Source organism: Muscardinus avellanarius, assembly GCF_963383645.1.
Source record: "Muscardinus avellanarius genome assembly, chromosome: 15".
NCBI classification, from domain to species: domain Eukaryota; kingdom Metazoa; phylum Chordata; class Mammalia; order Rodentia; family Gliridae; genus Muscardinus; species Muscardinus avellanarius.
This window is the reverse complement of record NC_137801.1, coordinates 672,385-686,724: the sequence shown is the minus strand read 5'-3', so window position 1 is coordinate 686,724 and position 14,340 is coordinate 672,385. Positions and strand designations below refer to the sequence as shown.

Genomic DNA, 14,340 nt, shown 5'->3' with positions numbered 1-14,340 from the left:
TAGAGATTTAAATGTACGAATCATGAAAATAAAATCAAAGTCAGTAAGTAGTGGAAAAAATAGCAAAACAAGTACAAAGAGGGGCAGGAGGTGGAGAGAGACACGAAGCCTTGGAGAGAGAGGGAGGGAGGGAGAATAAAAACTCGTCACGCCTGGGACACACCAGCGGCTGCTGTAGGTAGCTCGCCCACCCCCACTTCATTTCTTGTCACGTGGGAGGCAACACATATCCATGGAAAGAGCATGCCTTTCAGCATAGAAAGTTTCTGAGCAGATGCTGCCATTATGGCTGAATCCCTAGGTGACAGGAAAAGTCACATAACCCTTGTGAAGTTGAGTTTTCTCACCAGTGAAATGATGCAAAAAGAAATCAAGTGCATTTTGATATGTTTAAAGTTAAGTCATGTATGTAGCATGCGCGGAGCCAAGCACAGAGGACTGGTGAACTTAGAGCCATCCTCAGAACCATTGTCTCATGTGTCTACACTAGAAGTCTTGGCGGGCAGGTGCCATACGCAGCTTGGAGTTCACAGAAGATGAAAGAGGGCTGGCCAGGACTCAGTGCCCAGCTGCTTGGCCAGTCGTCCCGCCAGTTTGAAGGGCCCTCCTTCCCGCCCCTCCTGGGTTGACAGCCAGTTGCTGGGCTTAGGTCACTCCCCGGGTGCGGCCTTGATATCTGCCAGGCCTCAGGCTTGTCCTCTAGCTGCCTCCCACCTGTCCTCCATGGAGACTGGAATTCCCCGGAGCAGCACCAGGCCGGCAGGTATGCAGTATACTCTCCATGTCTCCAGTTTCTGTGTCCAAAGCAAAATGATTGCCTCTGCTGCCAGAGCAGAAATCCCACAGAACGAGCTCCTCCTCAAAAAGAGTCTTCAGGTTTGGTGACACAGGCCGTGTGTGTGTGTGTGTGTGTGTGTGTGTGTGTGTGTGTGTGTGTCCAAAGACAGGTACACAGCGATGGGGAATCTTCACATCTACCCCAGTGTTTTTAGTGGAGTAGCTGTCCTCAGTTGCTGAGTTCACCCCTCAGCTACCAGGCCAGGATGGCGATGAAGCCAGAACTTGTGTAAGGGGTGGATTTTGTCTGTGATGCAGACGGGGCTTTATCGATCTGTTTCTGGTGGTGTAGATCCCCCTGAAGGGATCCCATCATTTACGATAACGAGGACTACAGCACATTCTTCCTTATCCATTCAGATGATATACATTTAAGTCTGCAAGTGACTTATTTGCTGTCGTGGAGAAGAAAGAAGCAATTCAGACATAGAAGCTACTTTACGTCCTTCTTTGCACCATTAGGTTGAGAGGAAGGGCCATTTTGTGTCTTAAAATATTACACATCCAGGTAACTGCTGCTGTGTAGGCTGCATGCTCTGTCTCCTGGATGCCGCCGTGGGGAGGTTCATCTTCTGTAACATCTGCTGAGCCCCTAGACCCCAGGTGGAAAGTGCGCCAGCCCCTTCCCTCACATTGAACAGACACACAGATGCGACCGCAGACGCGCAGCACCGTCTCCCCCACACGATGGCTCCTTATTTATGAAGTGCTCTGCTCAGCATGAAGGGCTGCTCAGACAGATGCATCTGCCATGGAGGTGCGTCTTTCTGAAGCAGCGAATGTGTACTCAGTTCTACATTTCTTGCACTCTAGGAAGCTCGTGGACAGAGAAGCAACGCTCGTACTCACCCCTGTCCTCTGGACTTCCAGGAAGGTGGCTCTCTGGAAAGACTTCTCCCACAGGGCGAGCTCGCTGCCCAGCTCCACGTTGAAGACATGGCTCTGCCCGTGGCCGGCCAGGACACTGAAGCAGTATGGCCTCTGGTCCTCCAAGTCCAGGTCTTGCAGACCCAGATACAAATTTGCCTGGAGCCAGCAGTCGTCCGTGAGCCAGAACTGAAAGACAGCGTGGGTTGGATATGGTCAGGGTTGGAAGGCAGATTCTGAAATGGAAACAAACCCACCTTTTACTAGGGCTGGGGAGGAGGGCCTGGTCAGCTACAGGAAGACCGGATGTTCTCAGCGGTCAGTGCTGTCGGGCCAGCCCAGGGGAAGCTATGACATGGAATCTCACCTGCCTGATGCCTTTCCATCTCTCGTCCTGTCTCACTCTCTGGCTCTCCATCTCTCTGTCCTGCCTTTCCATCTGTCTCCGTTTCCATCTTTATCTCTATCTCTCCATGTCTGTTTATCTCTGTCTCTGCAGGATCTTTGGTGCCCCAGATCCTTTACCCCAGACTGAGATACGCTGAAGTTATTCAGTAAGAGGACTGCATGTCATAAACCAAGAAGATGTGTAAGTCATTGGCCTTCCTGGGCAGAAATTATTTTCCTATCTACTAGACCAAATGTCACCAAAAGCTAATAACCAAAAAAGAGCTCTTGGAAGGTGTCTATGCTGGCAAGACACATCAATCAAACGGCCAATTGTCTTCTTACCACTAGTTACAGCTAAAGAGCTGTTTTTTATAATACATGAAAAGCAGATTTTAGAGTCAGATAAGACTTGAGACTTTGACAATTATCAGCTGTGTGAGCAATTTACTTCTCTCTGAGCTTCAAAATTTGAAATATAAAATGGAGTTATAATAAAAAAGGTCTTTATGAGTTTGAAGGAAGGCACAGAGAAAGCAGAAGGCACACAGCCCCTCAACGCGCATTAGTTCTGTTTCCATAGAAACAGGCATTGCGCTGGGTGTAGCCAGTGGCCTCATGCTGGCTGCCTAGTGCACGCCGGGCCCTGGGTTCCATCCCAGAACCAGGCGCTCTCACACTCATGGTACCTAAGGCAGTGCTCGACATCTTGAAAGAATGAGATCAGACTTAAATTTTTAGCCAACTGGTTTCCTGAGCAAGCCAGTCACCCTGTCACCCAGCTGCAGCCTCTCCAGCAACCCGCCTGAGGAGCACTGCCTCCACCCAGAACACGAGGAAGAAACAAGCTCATGCTCACTTCCCTGAGGAAAAAAAATGAAACTGCATTTCACAAGTACCTGGATTTGTTCCAACTCATATTTAATTATTACGAAGCAGTTACAGCAGCAATAAAAGAAATGAAAAGATAAACAATTCCCTGACGGCTGCCTTTTGTCATCTGCTTTATTTTTAAGATTCTTTTTATGCTATACATATTTGTACATGTAATTATAAGCATGATATACAATTATTTGAACAATTTCATATTCTCAACAGTCTTTTGATTATCCTTCAAATAGTCATAATTTAAAGAACATTATTGGAAGAATCGTGTGCACAGCTCTTGGGTTGAACAACTAACTCAGAATCGATTCTGAAGAGTGAGATTATCTGATCAAACCAGAGACACTTTTAATGACTCTCCCTTTGCATTGACGAGCAGTTGCACTAAGCTTGATATTCCAGAACAGCAGGAGGAATTAAAATTAGACCTTGAACAACCTAAGAAAATCCACAGAAGAACTCTGAAGAGTCCCAGAGTTGCTGTTATTTCTAGAATTCAGCAATGCACTATCGATCCTGTTCCAGGGAAACTCAGAAGCCATGTTCAACGTAGCCCCTCAGATGGCTCTTAAAGCTCATTTTGAAACATGGCTCAGTCCCTGTGGGCAGCAGTGTGTTGGCACATACGACTCAGAAGTCAGAGAAGTGCAGTTTTTTTTTTGTTTTTTGTTTTTTTGTTTTTTGGTGGTACTGGGGTTCCTGGAAGCCCTTCTACTTCCGGGCTACACTCCCAGACCTATTTTTATGCTTTTACTCAGAAACAGGGTCTCTTAAACCAGCGCGGCTGGCTTCAAACCTGTACAATCCTCATGTCTCTGCCTCCCAAGCCCAGGGATTACAAGCATGTGCCACCATGCCCTGCGAGAAGTGTAATTTTAAGGTCAAGGTACCCTGCGATGGTCAGGCGGGGTTGGCCGAGCCTTCTGTCCCAGACTGACAGACCTTCAGACAGGCTCTTCGGTCCTCTTCCTTGCCCCTATCCTCAGAACTGCACCTTCAGGTTGTGGCTATTTTCCAGCCAGACCTGCCCCTGTGAGGGATAGGGACTGTCCTGGGTCTTCGGGATCAGTCCTCAAGGGAGAGGCTCTTAGATTTGTGGCCTGGCTCTGAGCTGTGAACCATCCCCTGCATGCAGGTACCAGGACATCCCCTTTCCTCTGGAAGAGGCTGGTTGGTAGACTTGGATGGCCCAGTTACTTCCTCTTTGTTTTCATGGAGATGGGTCCATCCCTCTGCCCTGCTGTGGCATCCTTGAAAAAATTAATTTGCCTGCTTAACTCCAGTGCAATTCTGCTCTGACATAACATTTGGAATGTTATTTAGGGACTCCTATCCTCAGCACTGAAATTATCCAATCAACATGTTGACTCTGGAGAACATATTATAGGACTCTTATCACACACTCCAGAGTCCCAAAAGGCGCCTTCTAAGGAGAGGAGTAGAAGAGGACTTCATGATGAGCTCTGAGGACAAAGGACCCTGGGCCCCACCCCTGCCTCAGTGAGGCCTCCGAAGTTACCCGCCCACCCACACACCCACCAGCGCTTTGGGGTTCTTAGCTGTAAAACTCCAGGACAGGGGTTAGCTGCATGGGGAACCAGGAGGAGCCCAGGGATATAAGCAGCACTTTGCAAAGCTCCAGGGAAGAATTCAGTCATAGAGAGCCATTGCTATCCCACACAAGACCAAAAGCAAGTCGATTTTCCTGGAGATGCCTAGTTGAATGTCCGTGTGTGGAGGGCGTCCCTCACCTGGCATGGGCTTCCTTACACGCCACCTGGAGCCTGTTCACAGGTGAACTCAGGGCTTTGAATGTCCATGTGCAGAGGGCGTCCCTCACCTGGCATGGGCTTCCTTACACGTCACCTGGAGCCTGTTCACAGGTGAGCTCAGGGCTGCAGTCAACATGCTGGACACACTGCTCTTTTCTATTTCATGGAAGCGCTGAAATGCAGAACTCAGGATTCTAAGAGTGGGTGAAAGTAATCTTTGGAGATGCCATGTCCCGGCCTGTCACAAATCACAACTCCAAAATTTGACTTCTGGCCTAAATATTGACTATATATTTTTTGATACTAGATATTGAACTCAGGGGCATTCTACCTTTGAGCTACACACACATCCCTATTTTAGTATTTTGAAATAGTGCCTTGCTGGGTTGCTGAGGCTGGCCTCCAACCTGAGATCCTCCCGCTTCAGCTCCCGAGTACTGGGATAACAGGAGTGTGCCACCATGCCTGGCTATGAATTGATTATGCTTTGAAATGGTAGTATAAAACAAATTTTGAAAATCTGTGCTAAAAAGTGGCAGTTACTATGATAATCACACACTGATTTTAATTTCTGAAGAATGAAGTACAACGCGCTTTCAAACTGGCATGCGGCCAGTGATAAACATCAGCAACTAAAGGTGCGCGCCGAGGGGTCGTTTCGTAGGACCGCTATTTAAAACTCGTGGCAGGGCACTCAGACACAGAGCTCATCTCCTCCTGAAGGGCCCTGGGCACTACAAGGTCATCCTCTCGCTGGGCACTGAGCCTGCTGCCTACGCTGCAGCCCTCTGCCTAATGCCAACGACTTCGTGATCATTCTACAGTGTATGGACCGACTGTAAACATCCTGGGAAATATAATCATTCAGTGTTTTATCTTGAGCGCTGTCCACTGTAACTTGCAATGGGTCAGGGCAGCAGCTGTCAGTGCTGGCTTCTGGCCACTCCTCACATACGGCAGGCGCCTAATCCACCTGGGTGAGCAGGAAGCGTTGGTGAGCGGGGCCTGTGTAGCCAGCACTTGCAAGCAGCCTCTGAGGGTGGTTTGGGGACCAGCTGAGAGGGAGGAGGCTGCTGAAGGCTGTGGTACAGGGCCCACTCCTGTGGTCTGCCTGCCGTGTCCTTCCTCCCCCTGTGGCTCATGTCCAACCAGACAAGGGACAAAAGGGACCCTTCCCCCTGTGGAGACAGGACATCTTCCACCGCCTTCCCGTAAGTGGCTCCCACCAACACCACATCCCACGTGGGTGCGCTGGAAGATGACGTCTCCCTAGTATTCACGTGGGTGGGCTTGGACACAGGCTGAACCCCGATTCCAGCCTGTGGGAGGCTGAGGAGTACAGCCCAGGCCTCGGGGGCTGATCATCACACCCTGAGTTTTGAAGCAATCTGTCATAGCACTAGATCACTCATACAGAGACACAAGCACAGTCTCTCTAGACTTTAAATTTTAGTGAAGGAGCAAATAGGGGACTGGATGAGTTTCAACTATGGAGGAAAGCAAGATAAAGAGGCAGCAGCATTTAAAGGAGCAGCCGCGAAGCAGGTGTGAAGGCAGCAGCCCTCCCTCCCCGCCGGGCTGCTGCCCAAGGCAAGACTTCTCCTATGCTTGTCAACAATATTAATAGAACAATACCTGCTCGCTAAGCTGTATCCAGCGAACACCTGCACATTCTGAGGAAGTTATTCACGCAGTCTCAGGGTGTGCTGTGCTGGGCCTTGGTCTCCTGACCCTAAACTTCTGCTGCTCCAGTGGACCGTGGTGGACAGAGCACTCCCTCCCTGACCCAAGGGCGCCTTGTTTCTTGAGAGCAGCTGAGCGCCCAGAACACCCACCTTGTGGACTTTGAAAAGCACCTCACAGAGGTTGTAGACTCTCTCAGCTCGCCCCCAGTCCAGTGTGCTCACCTGCAAGAAGCACAGACGGGCAGGTGAGAAGACAGCCTGCGTGACCCAGCAGCGGGACGTGTCCAGAGCAGCGCTCCGCGTCTCCGCCCGAGCCCCCAGCCGCCAGCCACACGTCACATGCTGCTGTGAAGCCTGGCCTGTGAGGCCGCTCACCTCCTGCGCCAAGCGTGTCGGGGTGTACTCTTGAGACCACACCTCACACACAGCCGACAAGGTTGTAGGGATTCACTCTGGTTTCTTTGTAGATTAAACTAAGGAGCCCGTTTGGGTTTAGTGTAGAGGACAGAAGATGAGTGTGCCTGGGACGCTGCTGGGTGTGACTGGGACAGAAAACACTGCACACCCGCCCCTTGACCTCCAGGGCTGCTTGCTGCCCCATTCTGCTTCAGAAACAAGTGAAAACACAGTAACTAAGCAACCAGTCAAACCTGCTTCTGACTGGCCACTACCATAGTCTGCAGCTATTTCAATGATAATTATCAAAAGAATCTAACTTTTGAATGATATTTTATCAATCCATATTTTATCAATCCATATGGATTGATAAATCCATATTTATTAATCCATTTGAATTATATTTTATCAATCCATATCAATTCATATATAATCTCTAAATTAAAATATTTCATGTAGAAAAATCTAAAATACTCAACTGTGTAGAAAATAATCTAATTTTGAATGATATTTTATCAATCCAGCCAGGCGTAGGGGTACATGCTTGTGATCCCAGTACTTGGGGGGCTGAGACAGGAGGATCCAGGTTCAAGGCCAGCCTCAACTACTTAGTGAGGCCCTTTGCAACTCCGTGAGACCCTGTTTCAAAATAAAGAATAAAAAATAGGGCTGGGGATCTAGCTCAGAGGCAGAATGCCCCTGGGTTCCATCCCCAGTACTTAAAAAAAATTTTTATGTAGAAAAATCTAAAATGCTCAACTGTGTAGAAAATAATCTGATTTTGAATGATATTTTTTGTTTCTTTTACATTTTATTTTATTTTATTTAAATTTATTTTTATTGGTGCATTGTAATCATATATCACATTGGAATACAAGACTTGAGAGGATATACAAGCACACATCATCCAATTAGCCCTCATCCAGCCCTCATCCCATTCCCTCCCTGGATCCCATGCTTGTTTGGTGATTATGATACATTTGTTTATGTACCTCCTGCTTTTTAAAGAGGCTCCATCCTCCCATATTTCATACCCTCTGATTGGTCACCTTAATTGCTTCACTATAGGGCCCTTTGTATAGCTCGACCTCTTCCTGTTGCCCCTTTCTTCCTAGTTATTGCTGATTAAGGGAAGCATCTGGTTTTTATTTTCTGCAGTATTTCTCTGTGCATGCCGCTTTGCAAGTACTGATCCCACTTTTGACGGCCCCAGTGGTGGACTGGCTACCCAGTGGATTGATCTCGACCTTGTTGGCTCAAGCAGCGGCCTTGCCTCATGGGAGGCCCCAATTCTGGTCTTGCTGGCTCTGACACCGGCCTAACCCCTCAGCTGGCTCCAATCCTGGCCTTGGTGGCCCCAGCACTGGCCTAGCCTCAAGGCAAGCTCCGATCCTGGCCTCGGAGGCCTCAGTAGTGGCCTTGCCTCACGGTGATCTCCAATCCCGGCCTCGCTGGCCTCGGCACCGGCCGAACCCCTCTGCAGGCTCTGATCCTGACCTCGGAGGCCTCAATAGTGGCCTTGCCTCATAGAAGGCTCCGATCCCAGCTTCGCTGGCCTTGGCACCGGCCGAACCCCTCTGCAGGCTCTGATCCTGGCCTCAGAGGCCTCAGTAGCAGCCTTGCCTCACGGAAGGCTCCGATCCCGGCGGCTGGCCCCAGCACCGGCCTAACCCCTCGGCAGGCTCTGATCCCAGCCTCGGAAGCCCCAGCACTGGCTTTGCCTCACAGCAGGCTCCAATCTCAGCCTCACTGGCCCCAGCATTGGCCTAACCCCTCGGCAGGCTCCGAGGCCCCAGTAGCGGCCTTGCCTTCTGGCAGGCTCCGATGCCGGCCATTGGCCCTGGCAACAGCCTAACCCCTCGGCAGGCTCTTATCCTGGCCTTGGAGGCCCCAGCACCAGCCTTGCCTCACAGCAGGCTCCAATCCCGGCCTTGCTGGCCCCGGCACTGGCCTAACCCCTCGGCAGGCTCCGATCCCGGCCTCCGAGGCCTCAGTAGTGGCCTTGCCTCACGGAAGGCTCCGATGTCGGCCGCTGGCCCCGGCACCAGTCTAACCCCTCAGCAGGCTCCGATCCTGGCCTCGGAGGTCCCAGCACCGGCCTTGCCTCACAGCAGGCTCTGCTCCCAGCCTCACTGGCCCCATCATCGGCCTAACCCCTCAGCAGACTCTGATCCTGGCCTCGGAGGCCCCAGTAGTGGCCTTGCCTCACAGCAGGTTCTGATAATCAGCCATTGGCCCCGGCACCGGCCTAACCCCTCGGCAGGCTCTGATCCCGGCCTTGGAGGACCCAGCACTGGCCTTGCCTCACAGCAGGCTCCGATCCTGGCCTTGCAGGTCCCGGCACCGGCCTAACCCCTCGGCAGGCTCCAATCCCGGCCTTGGAGGCTCCAGCACCGACCTTGCCTCACGGCAGGCTCCAATCCCAGCTTTGCTATGTCTGTTGCCAGCCTCACCCCTTGGAAGGCTCCAAACCGAGCACCCTCTTCGCCCAACCACTTGTCCCACGTTCTCGAGGGTGCATGGTGGTAGCATTCTACCTCTGGGGATATTACTTAAAGGTTCCAGGTGTAATGCATCAGATCTCTGCCTCCCCTGAGTACTGGTCACTGCCATTGCCACTGCCTCCACCATTTCAAATCTTTCCCAAGCTCTTTTTCCACTCTGAATGTTGTCCAGTGTTCCTAAGCATGCGCGATGGTAGCATTCGACATTTGGTGTAATTTCTCCAAAAAAAAAATAAGGTTGGTAGAATCTGATTTCTGCTTCTCCTGAATACAAGTCTCTACCACCATCGTGGAGACCGCTTTCAACACCGCCCTTCTCCTTGGTCTCTGCTAACCTCTCTCCTTATAGGTGATGTCCAAGATTCTTAAGAATGTAGAGAAGAAGCACTCCTCCTTCATGGGGAATTTTTCCATAAGTTCCAATTCATTTGGATAAGTTTTGTCTGCATCTCCAGTATCCTGGCATCCGCCACGGCCTTCTTGATCCCTCTCCAATATTTTTCTTTTCCTTTTTTTTTTTTTTTTTAATAAGAGAAGACAGTATGTGTGGTTTGAGGAGGTTGTGGGATCAGGCATTCAGTAGCACTGTGACCCGGCCCGGTTTCCCCAAGGGTCCAGTGTGCTCTGCACTACTCCGCCTGGGGCCCAGAGTCCTGCGACCTGGGCCCTGGGCAGGGCACGCCAGACCCCTGGAAGAGCAGAGGCCCAAGGCCTTGCGACCAGGCCCCGGTTTCTACAGGTGTCTGGCGTGCTCCACGCGATCCTGCCCGGGGCCCAGAATCCTGCGACCTGGGCCCCAGCTCTTCTGGGGTCCGGCATGCTCTGCCTGACCCCCACCCAGGACCCAGGATCTTAGGACCAGGTCTGGTTTTTCCAGGGGTCTGGCATGCTCCGCGTGATCCCTCCCGGGGCCCAGTATCCTGCAACCCAGGCCCCAGCTGTTCTGGAGTCCGGCGTGCCCCACCCGACCCCTGCCCAAGACCCAGGGTCTTATGACCGGGCCCGGATTCTCCAGGGGTCTTGTATGCTCTGCACGGTCCGGCCGGGGGCCCCCGAGTCCTGCGACGTGGGCCCCGGCTGTTCCAGGGTCCGGTGTGCCCTGCCCGACCCCTGCCTGGGACCCAGGGTCTTACGACTGGGCCCAGTTTCTCCAGGGGTCTGGCGTGCTCTGCGCAGTCTGGCCCGGGGCCCAGAGTCCTCTTGAATGATATTTTATCAATCCAGCCAGGCGTAGGGGTACATGCTTGTGATCCCAGTACTTGGGGGGCTGAGACAGGAGGATCCAGGTTCAAGGCCAGCCTCAACTACTTAGTGAAGCCCTTTGCAACTCCGTGAGACCCTGTTTCAAAATAAAGAATAAAAAATAGGGCTGGGGATCTAGCTCAGAGGCAGAATGCCCCTGGGTTCCATCCCCACTACTTAAAACAATATTTTATGTAGAAAAATCTAAAATGCTCAACTGTATAGAAAAGCTGCAGGGTCTCACTGTGGATCCTCCACTTGTTCATCAAGCAGTAAAAGCACTCAGAAGTCCACGCTCTTGACTTTGAGGCACTGAAGAGACCAAGTAGTTTCTCCACTGGCGACTTCCTAGGAGCCCTCCCACCTCACAGCAAGCCTCGGACTTGGTCCGCTGGTGCTAGAGCTCCACTGCAGCATCTCTGCAGGAGAGCCAACGATGTGGGTTGACCGGTGGGTTACCATTTAGTATTTAATTGCTCCAGAGCCAACTCCTTGCTATTTCAATCTGAACAATAAAAAGGAGAGAGCATCACTTCAAGAGGGCGGGATTGGCGTGCTAACCTGAAGGTTGCTTTTGGACCCCGTATAGCACTCAGGCCAGAAGAACAGCTTCTGGGACTAGCTGGAAAGGATCGTGGGCATTTCAGAGGTAAAATGTGAAAGACCCAGAGCCCCATCCCCACGGCCGCAGTACAGAGCTCAAGGTCGGTGTCCATTGGGCCCAGAAGCTGCAGCCTGCCTTGTACCCCTCAGGTTCCCGAGGGGCTGAGTCCGATGGCACCTCTGCATGGCAGAGCTCAGGAGCTGCTCAGATTTATTTGAAAAGAAATATTCACGCATACACCATTTTAAGCCCTCTCATTGTGACAGTGCTACTTATTTTGAGAGAATCTAAAATACAAAGACATAAATGACTAAAACACATTATTCAGAGACATTCTCCCCTAATAGCTACTTACTGCTGTAAATATGCATCATACATATTCATAATTTTATGTCCTTTCAAAATGTAGTTTGTAATATCAGCATTTTCCCATGTCATTTAATTTTTTTTCAGAAATGAAATGTTAATGGCTGCTTAGAATTTCAGCATGTGGAGTTATCGCTTTTGTAAGCTTCGCTTTTGTGATGGACAGTTCGGACTGCTTTGAGGATTTAGCCATTGTAACGGTGCCATGATTAATACGTTAGGACAACGCTGCACGCTCATCTTCGGTGGCACTGAATGTACTTCTTTACGCTGTCTCATCAGCTACGGTGGAGCAGCAGGCACTCAGTCACAGGCGGAAGGAGGCCGCGCTTCTTGCTCGGCAGACGCCAAGCCTGTTTTCCTCTTTCACTCCACTCTGTCTGCAGTGTTTTCTGGCCCCTGCTCGCACAGGCTATTTGAAGTGGCCGATGCTGTCTTGGCGCTTCACCTTCCCTGGGCTGTCTCTGCAGTGGTCATGTTCATCCCTGGACCCCGTAGTCCATCTGCACCCCCAGCTCGGGGAGCTGCTTCTGTCTCAGACTTGGTGATGGACACATGGAGGAAGGGAGGAGAGAGGCCTGCAGCATGGTCTCAGGTGCATCCTGCTGTCTCTGCCACCGTGTGTGATGGGCTCTGGAGGAGACAGGGTTTCCATTGGAGACAGCGGTACAGTGAGACAGTGCTCAGACTGTGGACAAAAACCATTTCATCTGTGAACCATTTCAGCTGATGCCCCACCTGAGCTGCTGGATGCTGGGCTAGGGCCAGGACCCGAGGACTTTAGGACAGGCAACGTATCAATACTGGGGAGGAGGAAGGGTCGACTGTGGATGGGGGAAACTATTCACAAAGCAGAGGCATGCTCAATCACTGTTATTCTTGCAAAATGGCCCTTTATTTTGCAGACTAGATTTCTATGACAGAATTTCCTTAGGTGGAAGGACAGGAAACACAGAAACAGGACCATGCACTCCTGGCGCTCTCTCTGCCCTCCCCAGCCATCTCAGTACTGACAGGGAGGGATGGAGGCAGAGGAGAGCCGCAGGGGCTGCACACTGTCCTCGTGCTCCTCCCTGTGACTCAGGGGCCAGGGAAGTGGAGCTGTGGCCACAGGTGTCCAGACCACCTGTGCAACGAAGGGATGACAGACTTTGATGCAAAAGAAAAGGCTGATGGCTTGTAGCCACATTCTTACTACTTTCTTCCAAATAATGACACTTAATAATATCCTAAGCTAAGCAGGGTGGCACATACTTGTAAGTCCAATACTTGGGAGGCTGAGACAGAAGGATCGCAGGTTTGAGGACAGCCTCAGCAAGTAGTGAGACTCACCAATCCTGTGAGACCCTGTTTAAAAATAAAAATAAAATAGGGCTGGGGGTATAGCTTGGAGGTAGAATGTCCCTGGGTTCAATACCCAGCACCGCAAAAAAAAAAAAAAAAAAAAAAAAAAAATTCTAATTTACTTGACCACATTCAGCTTGAACTAAAGCAAACATTTTAGATAATAAGATGTATCTTAGTATCTTTTAATTCTATCATTGAAGAGTCTAGCCTCAGAGTCATAGAGTATTTCTATATTATATATACATTTATCTACTATTCCTTTCAACCTACAAACTTCACTTAAATTATTTCTTTGCAAATAACCCTTTTTTTGGTGGTACTGGGGTTCCTGGAAGCCCTTCTACCTCTGGGCTACACTCCCAGACCTATTTTATTTTTGGAAACAGGGTCTCTTACGCCAGCGCGGCTGGCTTCGAACCTGTGCGATCCTCCTGTCTCTACCTCCCAACTGCGGGGATTACAAGCGTGTGCCACTATGCCTGGCAGCAAATAAACATTTTTAAATGACAGAACATCTCTACCTAACTGACATTCTTAAATTTGCTGCTAATATTTCTGACATGGACATAGGCAATTGCCAAATAATTTATATGTTAATGCTATATGATGCTGTTAAACTGATTTTTATAACTGTGATTTTGACACATTTTAATGGTGTTTGAAAACATGAATACCTGAAATATTATCTTTCGGATTCCCATTTGCAAGTCAGAAATGAGTATCCTAACAGAGGTCAGCGGAGTGCGAGGAGGGCGGAGGGTCCTGGCTCCCAGGCTGCTCTCCCAGGTCTCGCTACACTGGAGGAAGGAGGCTCAGCTTCCTGTTGGGGAGGGCACCTGGGGGTCAGGCTTCGCTCCTGTCTCCCCATTTCTCCTATCCCTCATTTTCCCTCTTTTCCTTCATTACGATCCCTCTTGAAGGAGCTTTGAAATTGACCCTAAAGGAAAGATCTTATCATTCAGCTTTTCCTAGTTGTCTGTCCTAAGAACCTTGGGGTCCTTCTACATTCCATTTCAATACCCTGGGTCAGAGCGCCGAGAGCCATGTTTCCATGAGCGCTCATGTTCCTGCATTAGCAGGGTCTGCTGGCCTGGTCCATGGCACCTGGGGCTGAGGTGGAGTGTGCCGTGACAGCCATGGGGCCAGGGGCAGCCATTCGGGGACACTGTGGAGCATTCCTCCTGAAGCCCTTCATCCATGTGCCAAGCTGAAAGGCCCAGGGCCTCCAGCTCCTCCCCCAGGAGAGGACCAATGGCCTCAGGAGGACGCAGCTGCCTGGGGAGAGCAACGGCAGGTGCCTGCTGCCCACATAAGCTCCAGGGGCTCAGTCACAGACTCAGCCTCATAGTGCGCTGCAGGGCTGATGCCCTGAGTACTGCCCCCATGGGGGTCAGCACTGAGATGAACCAGAGTGACCAGCAGCCCAACTCTGATCAGAAACTCCACAC

At 50.7% G+C, this 14,340-nt stretch overlaps 1 protein-coding gene across 1 annotated transcript in view; it reads right to left on the bottom strand.

The window, feature by feature from the left end:
- The window catches only part of SNTG2 (syntrophin gamma 2), a gene marked incomplete at both ends in the record, with an annotated part of 190,257 nt that overhangs the window by 42,139 nt on the left and 133,778 nt on the right, over positions 1 to 14,340 (bottom strand). Inside the window, 2 exons of the mRNA XM_080711097.1 lie at positions 1,687 to 1,893; positions 6,584 to 6,655. Coding sequence (XP_080567223.1) covers positions 1,687 to 1,893; positions 6,584 to 6,655 — 279 coding nt within the window. The remainder of the gene's footprint in view (positions 1 to 1,686; positions 1,894 to 6,583; positions 6,656 to 14,340) is intronic.